Raw genomic sequence first — 16024 nt, 5'->3', positions numbered from 1 at the left:
ACAATGTGAATAAATAAGCATTTCATTCAACAGAGTAATCTGAAAGGTAATATTTATCCTCTCTTAAATGTGGATGTTCTGTTAGAACAAATTTCACTGGAGTAGATACCATGAGAGAAACTCACACATTGGCTTTTGGTGCAAAATGCACACTTGTTTATATTACTAGTAGGGAGATAAATCCTTGTCGTCTCAAGCGTCGAGACCTCCAGATCATGTGATTTTTTACTTTCCTTGGTCTCATCAATGATGGACGCATGACCGCTGGAGATAGCAGCAACTCATCTCCCTCCCAGTGATATATAATCTGAATGCTAAGGGGTTAAGCCACAGAACTGAACCTGAGTGCTGATGAGAGAATGAGCTCTGATAAAGGCACCTAAGGTGCTAAGTAGTGGTGTTAAACTGGAAGCCAAATTAAGGATAACACCCAAGTAGAACATGGCAGGATCTGAACTCAGATTACAATGCAAAAATGAATAATAAAAATACTGCAAAGCATCCAGTTTGGCATTTTTATAGTTCTGCCAATTTACAGGTCTAGATTGGTACTTTTTTAAGAACCCCAGAAGAATCGAAAATAAAGGTGGCCTTTGTGGCAAAGTTTTGCAAAATTGTGTTTGCTCTTTATTTTCAGTCAGTCATTTCATTTAATATCTATTCTATTCTTCCATGGGTCAGATGGAATTTGTTGAGGCAGATTTTCTATGGTTGGATGCTTTTCCAGTCACCAACCCTCACCTGTTTCCAAGCAAAGTAATATTTCCCCACAGCCAGGCATGCTTTCATGGAAGACTGGAAATGACCAGCATTGCTTATAGAATAGTGGAACTCATTTACAACCATCTTGTAATATCAAGACAAGGAGACACACAAATACACTCATATGCATTATATCTATCTATCTATATGGCAAACTTCTTTGAAATGAATCAAGAAATATGGGTTTCTGTTGTGATAACATTTTAAAGTAAAATGCCTATAACAGAGAATCCAAACCAGATCACTGGGAAACTTTACAAAAATAATGGTTACAAATTTAGCACAAGGCCAGCCATTTTGGGGAGTGGGGGAGGATGTCAATTACCTCAATTGGTACTTAATTTATTGACCCAGAAAGGATGAAAGGTAAAGTCGACCTCAACAGATTTTGAACTCAGAACATAAAGACAAGTGAAATGAAGCTAAGTATTTTGGCCATCATGCTTACAATTCTGCCAGTTCACTGCCTTACAATAATAATAATCCTTTCTACTATAGGCACAATAATAATCCTTTCTACTATAGAAAATTTTGTGAGGGCTAGTCAATTACATCGACCTCAGTATTCAACTAGTACTTATTTTATTGATCCTGAAAGGATAAAAGGCAAAGTCAACCTTGTTGGAATTTGAACTCAGAATGTAAAGGCAGACAAAATGTTGATAAGCATTTCGTCCAGTGTGTTAATGATTCTGCCAGCTCAGTTTCTAATATATAGGCATAAGGAATTTTATCTGTGGGAGTGGGGAGTCGATTAAATTAACCCCTGTACTCTTATCAACCCTACAAAGATGAAAGTCAAAATTGACCTCAGTGATTGAGGAACTGATATATATATATATATATATATATATATATATATATTACTCAATTTTGTAATGTTAGGAGTACGAACATGTTTATATCACTTTCTTATAGGACTCATAGTGTCATGAAAACTGCCTTCACTTGTAACTATAAGATATTTTTTTTAATCCATTTTGTCAAAGAGAAATATTAAAAACTAAAAGAGCTAAATAACAGTAAAGAATAATATCAACATATTTTAATATGGCACCTAATGCCATGTGACGAGAGAATAGTTAACAAAATATATATTACTGAGAGTATACATATTAGTAATTTTATCAACTCTGGAAAGTCATGTCGACTCAGGTGAGATTTAAATTCAGAATGTAAGGACCGAAACTAAATATTAGGTATTTAGTCCTGACCTATAAAAGACAAAAAATAAGTTATAAATACATACACATACAAATCAGCCTTATTTTGAAATAAAATAAATTGTTACTGATATTAAAGATAAATGAATAAATAAAAGACCGAATTTTCAAGCGAGCGTTTATAATCGATTGAATGGATCTAGTCATGTTACTTTAACATGTTTTCTCACCCACATAAAGATGAAAAATAAAGTCGGCCATCTAAGATTGTAAACTCTTGAATAGCTTACTTTACACATCTATGACAGTTCAATATCGTCTATGCTATCAAACTTATATATCAATGATTTCCGATATTGGCATGATAACAATACTCTGTTATTTCTTCGAAGCAAAAATAATTAAGGTTATAAATCATCATTAATGTCCATGGAAAGAACGACAGAAATTACGAAAACTCTGTCTCTTGGATGATCCACATCTATTTCCATGACAACAGTGACGTAATAATCTAATTGAAAGCCTTCGCGATGACGTATATGGCTAGACAATTAGTCACAATTGCCTTGTTTACGATAGTTTCATTTCTAGTCACACGGGTTCATTGGAACAAAGTAAGGTAGATAACTCGATAAACAAGTACTTGACGCTTAGCTCCCTTCCCATGAACCTTTTACCATGGTCTATCACGCGTTTTTGTAAATAATTTGTACTAACCAGAACATAAAAATTGCAGTAGCATTTGAACTATCCTGCAGACAGGTTTCCGTAAATTTGTTTTAATTGGTAAAATACATTACTTTTTATCTATTCTACCAAAAAATTTTGTAAATTTTCTTGTATATTATTATGTTTAACTTCATTCTTGAAGGAGTGAAGTAAATACTCTCTTTCTCAGAATTTATTGCAAAAGAAACAAAAGTATTACACATTTCAAACTGAAGATTAAATGAAAAGAACTAAAATTAGATTTGAATAAACTTGATCCTTCTGTACTAATGAAGAAGAAATCCTTTTTAGGAGCTACATATAAAAATAAGAATGCTATAAACAAGCATATTTGTGGAAGAGGGAGACTCAGGAAGACATGGGACGAAGCATTGAAGGCCAATCTCAGAACTTGAACCTTATGAAGATGAGAGGACCGAATATGTCGCATGGCTGTACTTGAGAAAACCTGTCCACCACAACAGAATTGAGATCCTAAAACCAAGGTGTAATATGAAAAGCACTGGTGTGGGTGGTAGTGCCACATAAAAAACACTGGTTCTGATGCTATGTAAAGAGCACAGGTGATGGTGCCAGTACATTTTGTGGAGTGGTCGGTGTTAGGAAGAGCATCGAGATGTAGAAACCAAGCCAAAACAGACTATGGAACCTGGTGTAACACCTGTTCTTTCCAGGTCCTGTCAAGCCATCCAACCCATGCCAGCATGGAAAATGGATTAAATGTTGATAACATGATTTCTTTAAAATATGAAGCTCAATAAACATATAAACACATATATATATATATATTAAAGAATATGTACTCCTTTTCTCTTTCTAGAAGACAGAGGTGGTTTTGCTAAGTGTGACTGGATATTTGCAGTATGTGTGTATATGTATTGTACGATTGTGTATATGCAAAAACACATGGAAAAATAAATATTACAGCAATAAAGTAAATATGGAAAACAAAATTGTGATTTCTCAAATATAAATTTATTTCTAAATTATTTCTTCTTTTTATTCTTGTTTCTGTTTCTTACTTTTTTGTTTTTAGCAAGATCTGCATATTTTTTCTTGACATATCTGAAATGAAAACCAAAAAGCAATTTAATAATTAAAATATTAATACAATCTTGTAAATACCTATGAATAAAAATATTTTGTGCCACTGTTCAAATTGTGAATACTGTATATCTTCAAAATACTACTTCATATAAAGTAATTATAAGAGATTCATATACTAAAGATTCAATTCAACAAATAATATAACTCAGCATCCAGCATATACAAAGAACACTTGCCTATCATGTGTCACACCAATTATTAAAAAGATAATAGAACCATTTCTATTAAAAAAGACAACTAAGATAAAGTAATAGCAATAATATAGTTCCAATCTGGAGAAGAGAAACCCTGACTTAAAATCCCCTTGCCAGTCCATCTGGTTGATGAAGGCAAGGCTTCATAGATAGGGAGCTACAACTTCAGAGGTGAAATCCAAAGGTCTGGATTTCTCAAGAGATTGACACAACTCCTTGTCTGAGTCACTATGTGTGCTACAAAACAAAGACTTGGAGCCATAGTGTGTGGGCTTCAGCCCAGCAAGCTGTCATCCGCATTAAACAAACTCATGCCAATGGCTCATTTCAGCTCCCACTTTCTTATGGACCTGTTTCAACTGTTAGTGCCACTGATGAAAATATGAGGAATATTGTGGTCAGTGCACAGGGACACACTAACCCTGCAACCTTTAAAAACCTTATGGAGGAGCTGTTGCTGCAGTTCCAATCTGGAATTACATTTTTCAGTGATCCAATTTAACACAATAATGAAGTTACTAATTTGAGTGATTTCATAGTTCTCTTTGAATAATTCTTTCTACTATAGGTATATGGCCTGAAATTTTGGGAAACAGGGCTAGTCGATTACATCAACCCCAGTGTTCAATTGGTACTTATTTTATCAAGCCTAAAAGATTGAAAGGCAAAGTTGACCTTGACAAAATTTGAATTCTAGTGTGCTAATGATTCTGCCAGCTCAATGAAGTTCATTATCAGGAGCAATAGGCAGAGTGAAATGATCTTACTATCACTCTTTCTTAAGAAATAGTTATTGTTGAATGGAGGAGGAGAGAGATACTGGGATCTGGATCTGGATCAGTAAACAGGTAAGTCTACCTCAGAAGTTTACATCAATGTGGAAAATAAGTGATTATAAAACTTATTTAATGATATAGACATACAAAAATGTCAATATTCTATGATCAGAGCTTGAAAAAGAAAATGTCTTCTAATTCATGTTAAACTATATTAGCCTAAATTACATTTATCAACCAATGAGGGATCAGCTAAGTTGTTTGAACAGCAAAATAACAGTTTGACCTTCGAATCATACCCTACCATCTTAAAAGTAGGAAGGAAAACGTTGACAATAAAATATTATTATTACTACGATAATGATGAAGACATACTCTTTGCATTCATTGCAATACAATTTGTTTATTATCTCCAAAAATTAAGTACCCTTGGTTCATAAATTAAATATAATTTAGGCTAAAATGTTTAACATAACTTAGAAGACATTTTTTAGCAAGTTCTGATCATAAGGTACTGACAATTTTGAAACTACTTACAGGGATGTAAACACACCAACACCAGTCGTCAAGTGGGGGAAGAGGTAACAAACAACACAAACACACATATGTAAACCTAATGAGTTCCCACACAGGTTTTATCTACCAAACTCACAAGGTATTGGTCACCTAGGGCTGTAGTAGGAGACACTCGCCCAACATGCCACACAGTGGGACTGAAATTGGAAGCACATGGTTGCAAAGCAGCCTAAGCATTTCTTCCAACAAACTCAAGAGTCACAGATTATGGAGTCTGTTATCCTTTAAACAAAAAAAAAATATTAAAATGGCAAACAAGGATTAATAGAAGAAGTAAACCTACTGTTTCATTTCTGCATTAGCCATCATCTCTTCAACAATATTTGCCTTCCGTTGCTTCTTTGGAATACGAGCATGATAGAAATCTGCTGCAGATTCAACAACTGTTCCCATCTGTAAAATATATTACAAGGCACAGATAAATAAAATGCATAAAAATATATAAAGAAAATCATTTTTTGTTTATATAAATAATCAATTTGATGGCGATAAATATGATAATGATAAAAAAAAAATTATTTATATCCTGAAATTATTAATATAGAATAATTACATTGAGAAATATTGGGCAAATGTGCAGTGACATAATCAGAAATAAATATTTAGGAACCCAAGTTAGCTAAAAGACAGGCCTTAAATGAATGGATGAAAAATGTAGCAAAGAGCAATGTCAGGAAATGGGCAAATATACATAACAAAGGATAAAGCAGAAATTGTGTTTGCCAATAAAAGGATCAGAGGCATGTGGTATCCCAGATTGCAAAGCAATGTGTCAGTGTTAATCTAGACATCTTTGGTGAAAAGTTTGTGGGGAATGAGAGGAACATTTGTCCTCACTCACACTGAAGAGGAAGAGATGTGGAAATGCTGCTGTAAGAAATTGCTCAATGAAAAGAATGGATGAAAAAAAGAGGGACCACCACAAGTAGACCCAACAGAGTGATTAGCCATGGAAGTTGACAGCTGCATATTCAGAAGAACATCTAAGAATATGAAGGCAGGAGGAGAACATCAGAACTATCAGAATTAGTTACTAAAAATACCTAGCAAAATATGACAGGTGGAAGTGACATACATAGTCAATCAGATAATACAAGGAAATGTCATCTCCAATGACTGGCATAGCAGTATCATTGAGATAAAAAGGATACTCTAGTAAGGAGCAACTAGATTAACATAAAATTAACAATCCAAGTTTTGAAAGTATTGGGTCATCCAATAAATAATGTGGGTTTTTTTTATACTTCTTTTATTTTTCAAAATTAAGATAAACAAAGTTCTTTTTTAATCTAAAACATATTCTCCTCATTTTCTACAATGCTCTTCCATCTATCTGGTAGACTTGCAAGGCCCCTCAAAATTCACTTGTCCGTAATGAAAAATACTTCTCTAGTACTGTTTTGACCTCATCTACAGAACTGATATTCTTTCCAGCCAAATGATTTTGAAGACTGTGGAATAAATGAATATCAGATGGGGTATTGTCTGGCGAATATGGTGGGTAGGGCATCATTTCCCATTCAAACTGCTCCCTTTGGATTGTCATCCTTGCTGCATGTGGCCGAGCATTATCCTGATGGAAGAACACCTTTCATCTTAAAACCAAAGATGGTCATTTTCCAATGGCATGCAGGTGTTGATGAATGGTTGAATGACCAAATCTAAGTTTCTCTGCTATTTCCTCAATAGTTATGATGGGATTTTGTTCCACCAGGGGTTACAGGACATCCTTGTCAAGCTCTACAGATGTTCAAGGACAAGGCTGTAGTTTGCGGCTTGGAATTTTTGGAACCACTGTTGACATTGGCTTACACCTATTGTCCGATCCCCATATACTGCATTAATGTTCCTCGCACTTTCCATTGCACTGTTGCCTTTATTGAACTCATAAAGCAAAACATGCCGAATATGCTCCTTTGCCACTTCCATTACAGGTTTGAAAGAATAACTGTTACAATCGAACTGCACTCTTCAAAACTTGCACTAAGAACAAGTACAAGGTAAAATTACTACCTGCTTTTATAGCAAGTTGATGCAGACAGTTTATCCCCTCCCCCTCCGGCTTTTAGTTCATGAAATTGAAAAAAACTGCATTATTTATGGGATAACCCAATAAAAGAAAAAATAACACAGCTTAGGATAGATGTTGTTCAAGTTTACAACAGGTTAGGGAGACACTGATACCCTCTTCCTAGTAAGATAACTACAGAAGTTCTTCACTCAGAGCAATTCACTATACTAGCATCTGTTGACATGGAGAACACCTTTGACGGTTCTACCCTGTAGTTTGGTTGTCACTAAGAAAACTTGGTGTAGATGAATGGCTTGCAAGAACCACACAAGCCATAAGGGTGTTGTCAGAATGAGATCAGCAACAATTTTTATAAGGAATTTAGTAGGCAGGTTGGAGTTCAGAGTTCAGTTCTTTGTTCCCTTTTGTTTATCATACAGAGGAGTCCAAGATGAAGAAGACAACAATGAGGACAACAACATTGTTGTTGTTGTTGGTGGTGGTGTTGTTGTCATCATAGAACAGAGAATTTTATCCATATGATAGATACCAATGAGAAATTGTTGAAAAAAATGACTCCATTTCGAGGAAACAGTTCAAGTCCTGTCATGACCTTTCTTTGCAAGTCTCTTGCTAAATGGTTCTGTGGTTTTGACCACCATACTGCCATTTATATTACATAAATCTCTAGGGACTCTAAGAACCATCTATAATGGAATTGTAAAAATAATCAATATACAGACCTGGAAGTACTTGGGAAATCTCTTTCTATCATTACTTTTATAAAATCGTTTTGGATCGAGAGAGTTTCTCATCTGAATTAGAGACAATTCATTCTTTATTGTTCGCGTCATTTCTGGTGTTCCCATGTTAAACCAGTTATCTCCAGCTACTTTACTTCTTAGTTTCTGAAAATGAAAATAAACAAAATATATATATTGCAATAACTAAATAAATAAAAATTAAAAATATTTTTACATATAGGCGCAGGAGTGGCTGTGTGGTAAGTAGCTTGCTTACCAACCACATGGTTCCGAGTTCAGTCCTACTGCATGGCACCTTGGGCAAGTGTCTTCTATTATAAGCCTTGGGACAACCAAAGCCTTGTGAGCGGATTTGGTAGACAGAAGCTGAAAGAAGCCCATTGTGTGTGTGTGTGTGTGTGTGTGTGTGTGTCTGTTCCCCCAACATGGCTTGACAACCGATGCTGGTGTGTTTACGTCGCCGTAACTTAGCGGTTCGGCAAAAGAGAACCGACAGAATAAGTACTTGGCTTACAAAAAATAAGTCCTGGGGTCGATTTGCTCAACTAAAGGTGGTGCTCCAGCATGGCCACAGTCAAATGACTGAAATAAGTAAAAGAATAAGAATTCTATCCTCAGAGAAATAAGTGATAACTAGAACTGATAAATTGTAATTTATCTGTGAAGTCCTTATATATTCATTCTGTGAATGTTGTGTCAAAACACTGGACCAGCAAATCTTTAATTATATACCTTAATAATGTAGATATGTTCATATTCAGGCTTTGTGGTAAACTAATCATTTCTCTGTGTTTAAAAATATATAAGATGTCTGTTCAAATTATCATCAGAATAGATGTATAGAATATCTGTGTTCTATTAACATGCTTTTTACAGTTAGAAATTATTATCCTTCCCTATGGGAAGTGGAATAGGTATTTTTCTTTCAGCTATATAAAACCAACATTGTAATTCATAAAATACAGAATAATAATAGATTAATAAAATACAAGGGGATTTCATTTACCTTCTTCAGTAGTTTTTGTTTTCTTTTGCTAATGAGTTCTTTTGTTGGATCAGGTGGTGGTGCAGTTGACTTGAGAATCTGAAACAATATTACAAGTGAGTGTCTTTATAGAATGAAATCATTTAAATCATTAAAAGGATACAACATAGCATTTAGGACTGAATTATTTAAATATACAGAAACTATTTTGCTGAAAGTATCAAACATAAAATGTATTTCTTAGCTAAGCAATTTAAGACACAAAATACAAAAAAATTAGAGATTATTCATACAGAAACAATAAAATTTCATGTAAAGGTAAAAAAAAAAAAGTCATTCTAAATATATATAACTAACATCCCATCAGTTACAACAAGGGTTCCAGTTGATCTGATCAATGGAACAGCCACTTTGCCTCCATGAGGCCCAACACTCGAAAGGAACTCAACTTTTTTGCCTCTGTGAGACCTGAGGCCCAATGCTTGAAAGGAACTCAGCCACTTTGCCTCCGTGAGGCCCAACGTTCAAAAAATATTCTTTACATGACACCAGCACAGGTGCACTTGGCTTGGCGGGTCCTCTCAAGCACAGCACATCGCCAAAGGTCTCAGTCACCAGTCATTGCCTCTGTGAGGTTCAAAGTTTGAAGATCATGCTTTACCACCTTGTCCCATGTCTTCCTGGGTCTACCTCTACCACAGGTTCCCTCCACAGTTAAAGATCAGCACTTCTTTACACAGCTTTCCTCGTCTATATGCATCACATGACCATACCAGCACAATCATCTCCCTTACACACCACATCTGATTCCTCTTATTCCTAACTTTTCTCTCAAGATGCTTACACTCTGTCAAACATGCACACTGACATTGCACATCCAGTGAAGCATCGCCCAGCCTAATTTTATTCTCACAGCTACGCTCTTGGAGCACCCACCTCCACTACTAACTTGGTCACCTAGATAACGGAATCTACCTACTACCTCTAGCTTGTCCCCTGGCAGATGATGGAGTCTATTTTCTGAGCATTTTCAGTGTTTATTGTACCTGTATACCTTCTACATACAAAAGTTAGTTTCCCTGTTAACCTTTCTCTGGTGTTGCTGTCCCTTTTGTGTGTCCAAAGCTTATACTGGGTGCATCTCATGGAGTTTCTACCTACACCTTTTCTACAGATTAAGCAGGGGCATCTACCTGAAGAGATCTGTGATTTGTTTACCTTCCTACTTACTATGACTTTGGTTTTTGCTAGGTTAACTCTAAGGCCCTTCGATTCTAGACCTTGCTTTAACACCTGAAACTTCTTCTCTAGTTCTGGTAGTGACTCAACTATTAGAGCAAGATCATCAGCATAGAGGAGCTCCCTGAGGTAGCCTGTCTTGAATTCCTCTGTTATTGCCTGGAGGACTATGATGAACAAAAGGGGGCTGAGCATCAATCCTTGGTGAATCCCTACTTGTACCCTGAATTCCTCACTACTTGTCGCCAGGAATTGAACTCGTGACCTTACGATCATGTGCTGAATACCCTAACCACTAAGCCAAGCACCTTCACAAATATATATAATATATTTGTAATAAAAACTCACAAAAGTTTAAATTCATTAAATCAAGGTATATCTATATTAGTTTGAGATGAGATTATGTATTTTCTAGATATCTTTAGGATGTATATGGTCAATATTAATATCTACACTATGTTGTTTGCAACGGTTTAATCTCTGACCAATTATAAGGTGTCTTATTGCTGGATAGTCTGCATTTTTAAATCAGCTATGAATAAGAAACAATGAAAAACTGATAGAAATTTAGTGCAGATCTAATTATTATTGTAATTATATATTCAAATGATGAAAAATATAATTGCATACATTAAATATATTCTGACATTAACCTGTTAGTCTTCAGAGAGTTAAAAACTCTTTGTCCAACTTGATCAAAAATGAGTTGAACACTTTGAAGTTTTTATTAATCGACATGTCTAGTTTCAACTCAAATACCTAAGGTAATTTGTTAGTAGATGACTATACACACACATATCATCATCATTTAATGGTCATGTTCCGTGTGGCATGGATTGGATGGTTTGACAGTATCCAATGAGTCTAAGGACTGAATCATGCTCCATTGACTGAATGCCCTTCCTAATGCCAAACACTTTACAGTCTGTAATGGGTGCCTTTTTCATGCCACTGACACTAGTAAGATCATCATGCTGCTCACAAAACTGTGAAAGCTGAAGGTAGAGAGGGCTTTATGTTAGCAGACGAGGGTTGGAGTATGTATCTATAGTCCCCATGTACACCACATTAGTCATGGTCTTGCCCAGTATGTCCATTAATTACTCTAGCCAAAATAATGAGCCAAAGGGAGCAGAAGTAAGTTTAGAAACAGTCAATCTGTTCCTGCTCCCCTACTATATTTTAACCTCTTAACAACTTACTTAAAGCATCCATCCTATCTCTTATCTTTCCTCTTAGCAAAGGGGTCTCTCCAGTCTTGCAAGTTGCAAAGCAACCTCATTAGTACTGGTACTACAAAACAAAAAAAGCACTCTACAAAGCACCCTGTGAATGGATGACATTAGGAAGGACATCCAGCCAAAATTGTGACACTGGAGCAAGACACTGCCTTTGAACCTGTTGGAGCCTGTCAAAATGTCTAACCCATGCTAGTATGGTCACAGATGTAAAATGATGACAATGACAATGATGATGAAGCAGCTGTCTGAAAGATGGCCTCATAGAATTAGTCCATTTGTTCATCTATCAATGCACATGGTGCACAAGAAGAGATCACTGTTACTGTCATACTGCCCATGACTAAACAAAGTTTCATCAGTCTGTCACATTTTCTATCACAATGACTTACCTATCCACTTCTCTGCCAACAATATGCCTACACTACCCACCTCAGTGTTGTTACCTACAAAGACTTTGTACCTGTGTTACTTGCTCATGAGCAAGTCTGGCTAAGGCTGCCTTCAATCAGCACAAATCTAGTCATCAATGCTGCAGCATCTCTACAAACCTCTTGACATACCTCTCAGTGTGCCGGTACTGATGGTGGTAGCCCTGAAATTTTGTCCCTGGCAGAAAAGGGGAAAATATTTATGGGTAGGTTGCTTGATGTCTTTCTACACACACATAAACATTATAAGCATCACTTCTTTCTTGTATATATATAATTCATGAAAATAACAAAATAAAGATCCTTGTTGATGAATGATTATAAAATGTCAATATTAGCACAGCAATTTACTTACCTGATTAACATCTACAAGTTTATTTACTGTAACACAATGTTTTGAGGAGTCTAAATAAGAGCTAAAGGTAAGATGAGGATCAATAGAACTGACCAATCCTGTAGACGACCTATAAAAAATAAAACGTGATCCAGATTTTAATAGAATCATTTGCTAAAATTTACAAACAAAAAGACAGACATTTTATTTCTTTCAATATTCTACCAAGAAAATTTGAACTGAGAGTATATAAACAAAAAAACGTTGAATATAACAGGCTGCAAAGAACATAAATATTTTACTGAGCAAGAAATAGGTATATTTAAGATTTATATGTCCTTAAGTGTCAAGAAAAAAATTTTAAATAAAATGTTCCAAGAATATTTTAAAATTTAACAATCATTTGGAAACAGATTTATTTAAAAAATATATCAGAATACTATCTAGGGCAGCAAGCTGGCAGAACTGTTAGCATGCCAGGCAAAATGCTTAGCAGTATTTCATCCATCTTTATGTTCTAAGTTCAAATTCTGCCGGGGTCATTTTTGCCTTTCATCCTTCCCGGGTTGATAAAATAAGTACTAGTTGAGTATTGGGGTCGATGTAATCAGCTTATCCTCTTCCCTGGAATTGCTGGCCTTGTGCCAAAATTTGAAACCAATATTAGAATACTATTTTTATTATCATTTTACTTGTTTCAGTCATTTGACTGTGGCCATGCTGGGACACTGTCCTGAAGGGTTTAGCCAAACAAATCAACACAAGTAATTTTCTTGCTAAGTTACATGGACATAAACAAACTAACACCAATTATCAAACAGTGGTGGTGGAAAAAGACATACAAAAAACAACAATCATAATGAATCATTACTGTAGTTACTAGGTGATAAGTATATTTGCTTTGTTCATTGTTCAGAGCTTATGAGCATTATGTTAATTATGAGGAGAAAATATACTTTTCAAACTATTAAAAATATCTCTCATCAAAGATATTGACGGTATTTCTCTTTCATATTTAATGTCACAATTTCTGAAACTTGTATAGCACTTACTGTACAGGTAGTGACAATTAATTGGCTTTATTAACCCTTTTGTTACAACAATTCTGTTGAAATACACTGCCTTTGTTTCAATTAATCTTGAAAAAAAAGTGGGGAGAGCAACAGAATAGTAATGATGACAAGAGATGGATGTGAGATGATATGTGTAAGTAGGTTGTAGGAGTAGAGTGGGGAAGAAGAGAGAGGCAGGTTTAGTGCATGAGGAGAGCGAGAAATGTATGGTAGTAAAGAGAGATAATTTGGTGGCTCTGTTGAGAATTGTGTATGATCAATATAAAGTGTGGGATGAAAGAACAGTATTAATGAATGAACGATGGATAACAAGTGAAAATGGTTCTGGGTAAAAAGAAAAATAAGTGGTACCTAGGAAGAGCTACAGGTAGGTGATGGGTGGTGGCGATGCCATGACAAGGAAATTGGGCAAAGGATCCAGTTGTGTGTGTATGTATATATATATATATATATACACACACACATGCACAGCACTTCCAGAACTCATTTTTGCTGAGGTGGGCAGGTCTTTTTTGAGAATGTTCAAGTCCTGAGATCAGCCTTCATTTCATCCAATGTGTCCCTGGGTCTCCCTCTCTCACGAGTTCCATCTACAGTAAGTGATAACCATTTCTTTATGCACCAATTCTCATCCATATGCATCATATGTCCATATTAGTGCACTCTTCTTTCTTGCATGCTCAGTTTCTCTCTCAGCACATTTCTACTATGCCATTCATGCACACTTACACTGCACACCCCACAATGTACATGAAAGACAGCAGAAAAATAATTCTCTGCAATCTCACCATGACTACTTGATATCTAGGAATGCCATAAAATTACAAGGTTTGTTTAGTCAATATTCTAAACAAAAGGTGACAATGGGCTGAGACAGTAGTCTTCCTGCTCTCTGCACACTAAGTTGAAATCTGCTTAAATTTGCCAAAAGACAATTTAATCCTAACAATAAAAACAAGTCAATAATGTTAAATTAATAGATGCAAATCAACACTATGCTCATATCTAATACCAATATGATTGCAAAGATAGATTATATAGCCCCATGTGGAAGACAAAGCTCCACGGAAATTTGATCAAACCCTAGTTATACTGAAGAGAGTTACATTGGTGACCAAGTGCTGCATTGATGAACAATGTGACCCAAGCAAGCATTTGGTCTGCTGCTGATGCTCCGTTACTGATTGTCACACTGACAAGCTCAACAAGTGAGAGAAGTCCAGTCTCTACAAGGTTATTAATGAGGAAATCACAGCTTCACCACTCAAATTTCTTGGTCATTCAACAAAGAACTGAAATGCAATAGAAAGACTAAATCATTAAAGCAATAGTGAATACTACGAAATCATTATTACCACTTCCAGTTTAGGTGCATTATAGTATACTAGTATACTTTAGTTGAAGGCTAAGAGCTAGTGATTTGCAATAAATACAGAATCTCTACATTTGTGCTTGCTTCAAATATTGAAATTAAACATTCTTTCTAAATAAAATGAAGGATTTGACTCTCCACAATTATTTCTCATCAAAACATATTGCTGTTAAGCTTTGCTACTTTTACAGTTTCACGATTCCTTGTTTTGTCGGGTTGTTTTGTCTAAGAAGCCAAAACACATCGACTTTAAATGCTAGCAGCTTGAATAAAATGGATGTGATTCACACAAATACGAAAGAAAATTAAGACAAGCGAGGTAACTTGCAAAATTACTTCGTATAATGGTTATGTGTCGTCTGACAGTTACCCAACTGTCTTAAAAGAGTTATGGACTAAAATCAGATAAAACGATTGTTAAAGAAGCTACAAACACTAAGTGCAATTGATTGGAAAATATGAGTAGATAACATTGAATATTTAGAGATGTTTATTTGCTTTGCCGAAAAAACGACAGAACCCACCAGAACAAAATTTAGGACATGACACGGGGCAAAAGAATCAACCAATAAGGACAAAATCATACTATCTGGTATTTTGTCATCAGCCCGAGGCAAAATGACTGGATCCAGAAAAGAGAGAATATTGATTAGACAAACAATCACTTCATTATCCACACATATCGGAGACCTACTTATTCTATCGATCCAAAGAGATAGAAGGAACTGTTAACAGCAGCAGGAAGGGAACCCTAAACGTAGTTGACAGGCTTCACAAAATAATACTCTCTTTTCACTTGTTATTGCTTTCGGTTTTTTACCCTAGAAAATATGTAAATATAGCCGTTTCGTGATTAAATATACTACAAGATTAGGTGAATCTCATAAGCACGTTGACTAAAAGAATTGCTATTTTAAAAATTAATGTTTTAAAACACTTTATTGCCACAACGAAGCTATGCCCACAAATTGTTATTAGACATATTAATTGATATCATACGAATAATTAGCGTGGATGGAAGGATGGATGACGTAAAGACGACAGCCTAACTACAGATTTCTGCCCCCACCCACCCGAATTTGGATGATCATAACTTTCAGAAAAATTTTTAATGAAATTTTCTACGAATATGTGTTATATCATATAGATTCCGAATATACAAAATTTGCGGGAGAGGGGAGTGTTTTAGGAGGGGGTGGGTGTTGAATTTCGTAAAATTCACCGGAGTCCACTTCAATTCGTCTTACTTTGAAGAAAATGAATATTTTTT

General features: G+C 35.3%; 1 protein-coding gene across 1 annotated transcript in view; it reads right to left on the bottom strand.

Annotated features, from left to right (window-relative positions):
- Nucleotides 1-3607: 3607 nt before the first annotated feature.
- LOC106873449 (deoxynucleotidyltransferase terminal-interacting protein 2) overlaps nucleotides 3608-16024 on the bottom strand; it is a 16150-nt gene continuing 3733 nt past the window's right edge. Inside the window, exons 2-6 of the mRNA XM_014920803.2 lie at nucleotides 12331-12439; nucleotides 9089-9166; nucleotides 8062-8226; nucleotides 5591-5700; nucleotides 3608-3719 (exon numbers count right to left, since the gene is read on the bottom strand). Of these exons, the coding sequence (XP_014776289.2) occupies nucleotides 3641-3719; nucleotides 5591-5700; nucleotides 8062-8226; nucleotides 9089-9166; nucleotides 12331-12439 (541 nt within the window). The 3' untranslated portion in view covers nucleotides 3608-3640. The remainder of the gene's footprint in view (nucleotides 3720-5590; nucleotides 5701-8061; nucleotides 8227-9088; nucleotides 9167-12330; nucleotides 12440-16024) is intronic.

Source organism: Octopus bimaculoides, chromosome 2, assembly GCF_001194135.2.
Source record: "Octopus bimaculoides isolate UCB-OBI-ISO-001 chromosome 2, ASM119413v2, whole genome shotgun sequence".
NCBI lineage: Eukaryota > Metazoa > Mollusca > Cephalopoda > Octopoda > Octopodidae > Octopus > Octopus bimaculoides.
This window is presented reverse-complemented; position numbering and strand designations above follow the sequence as displayed.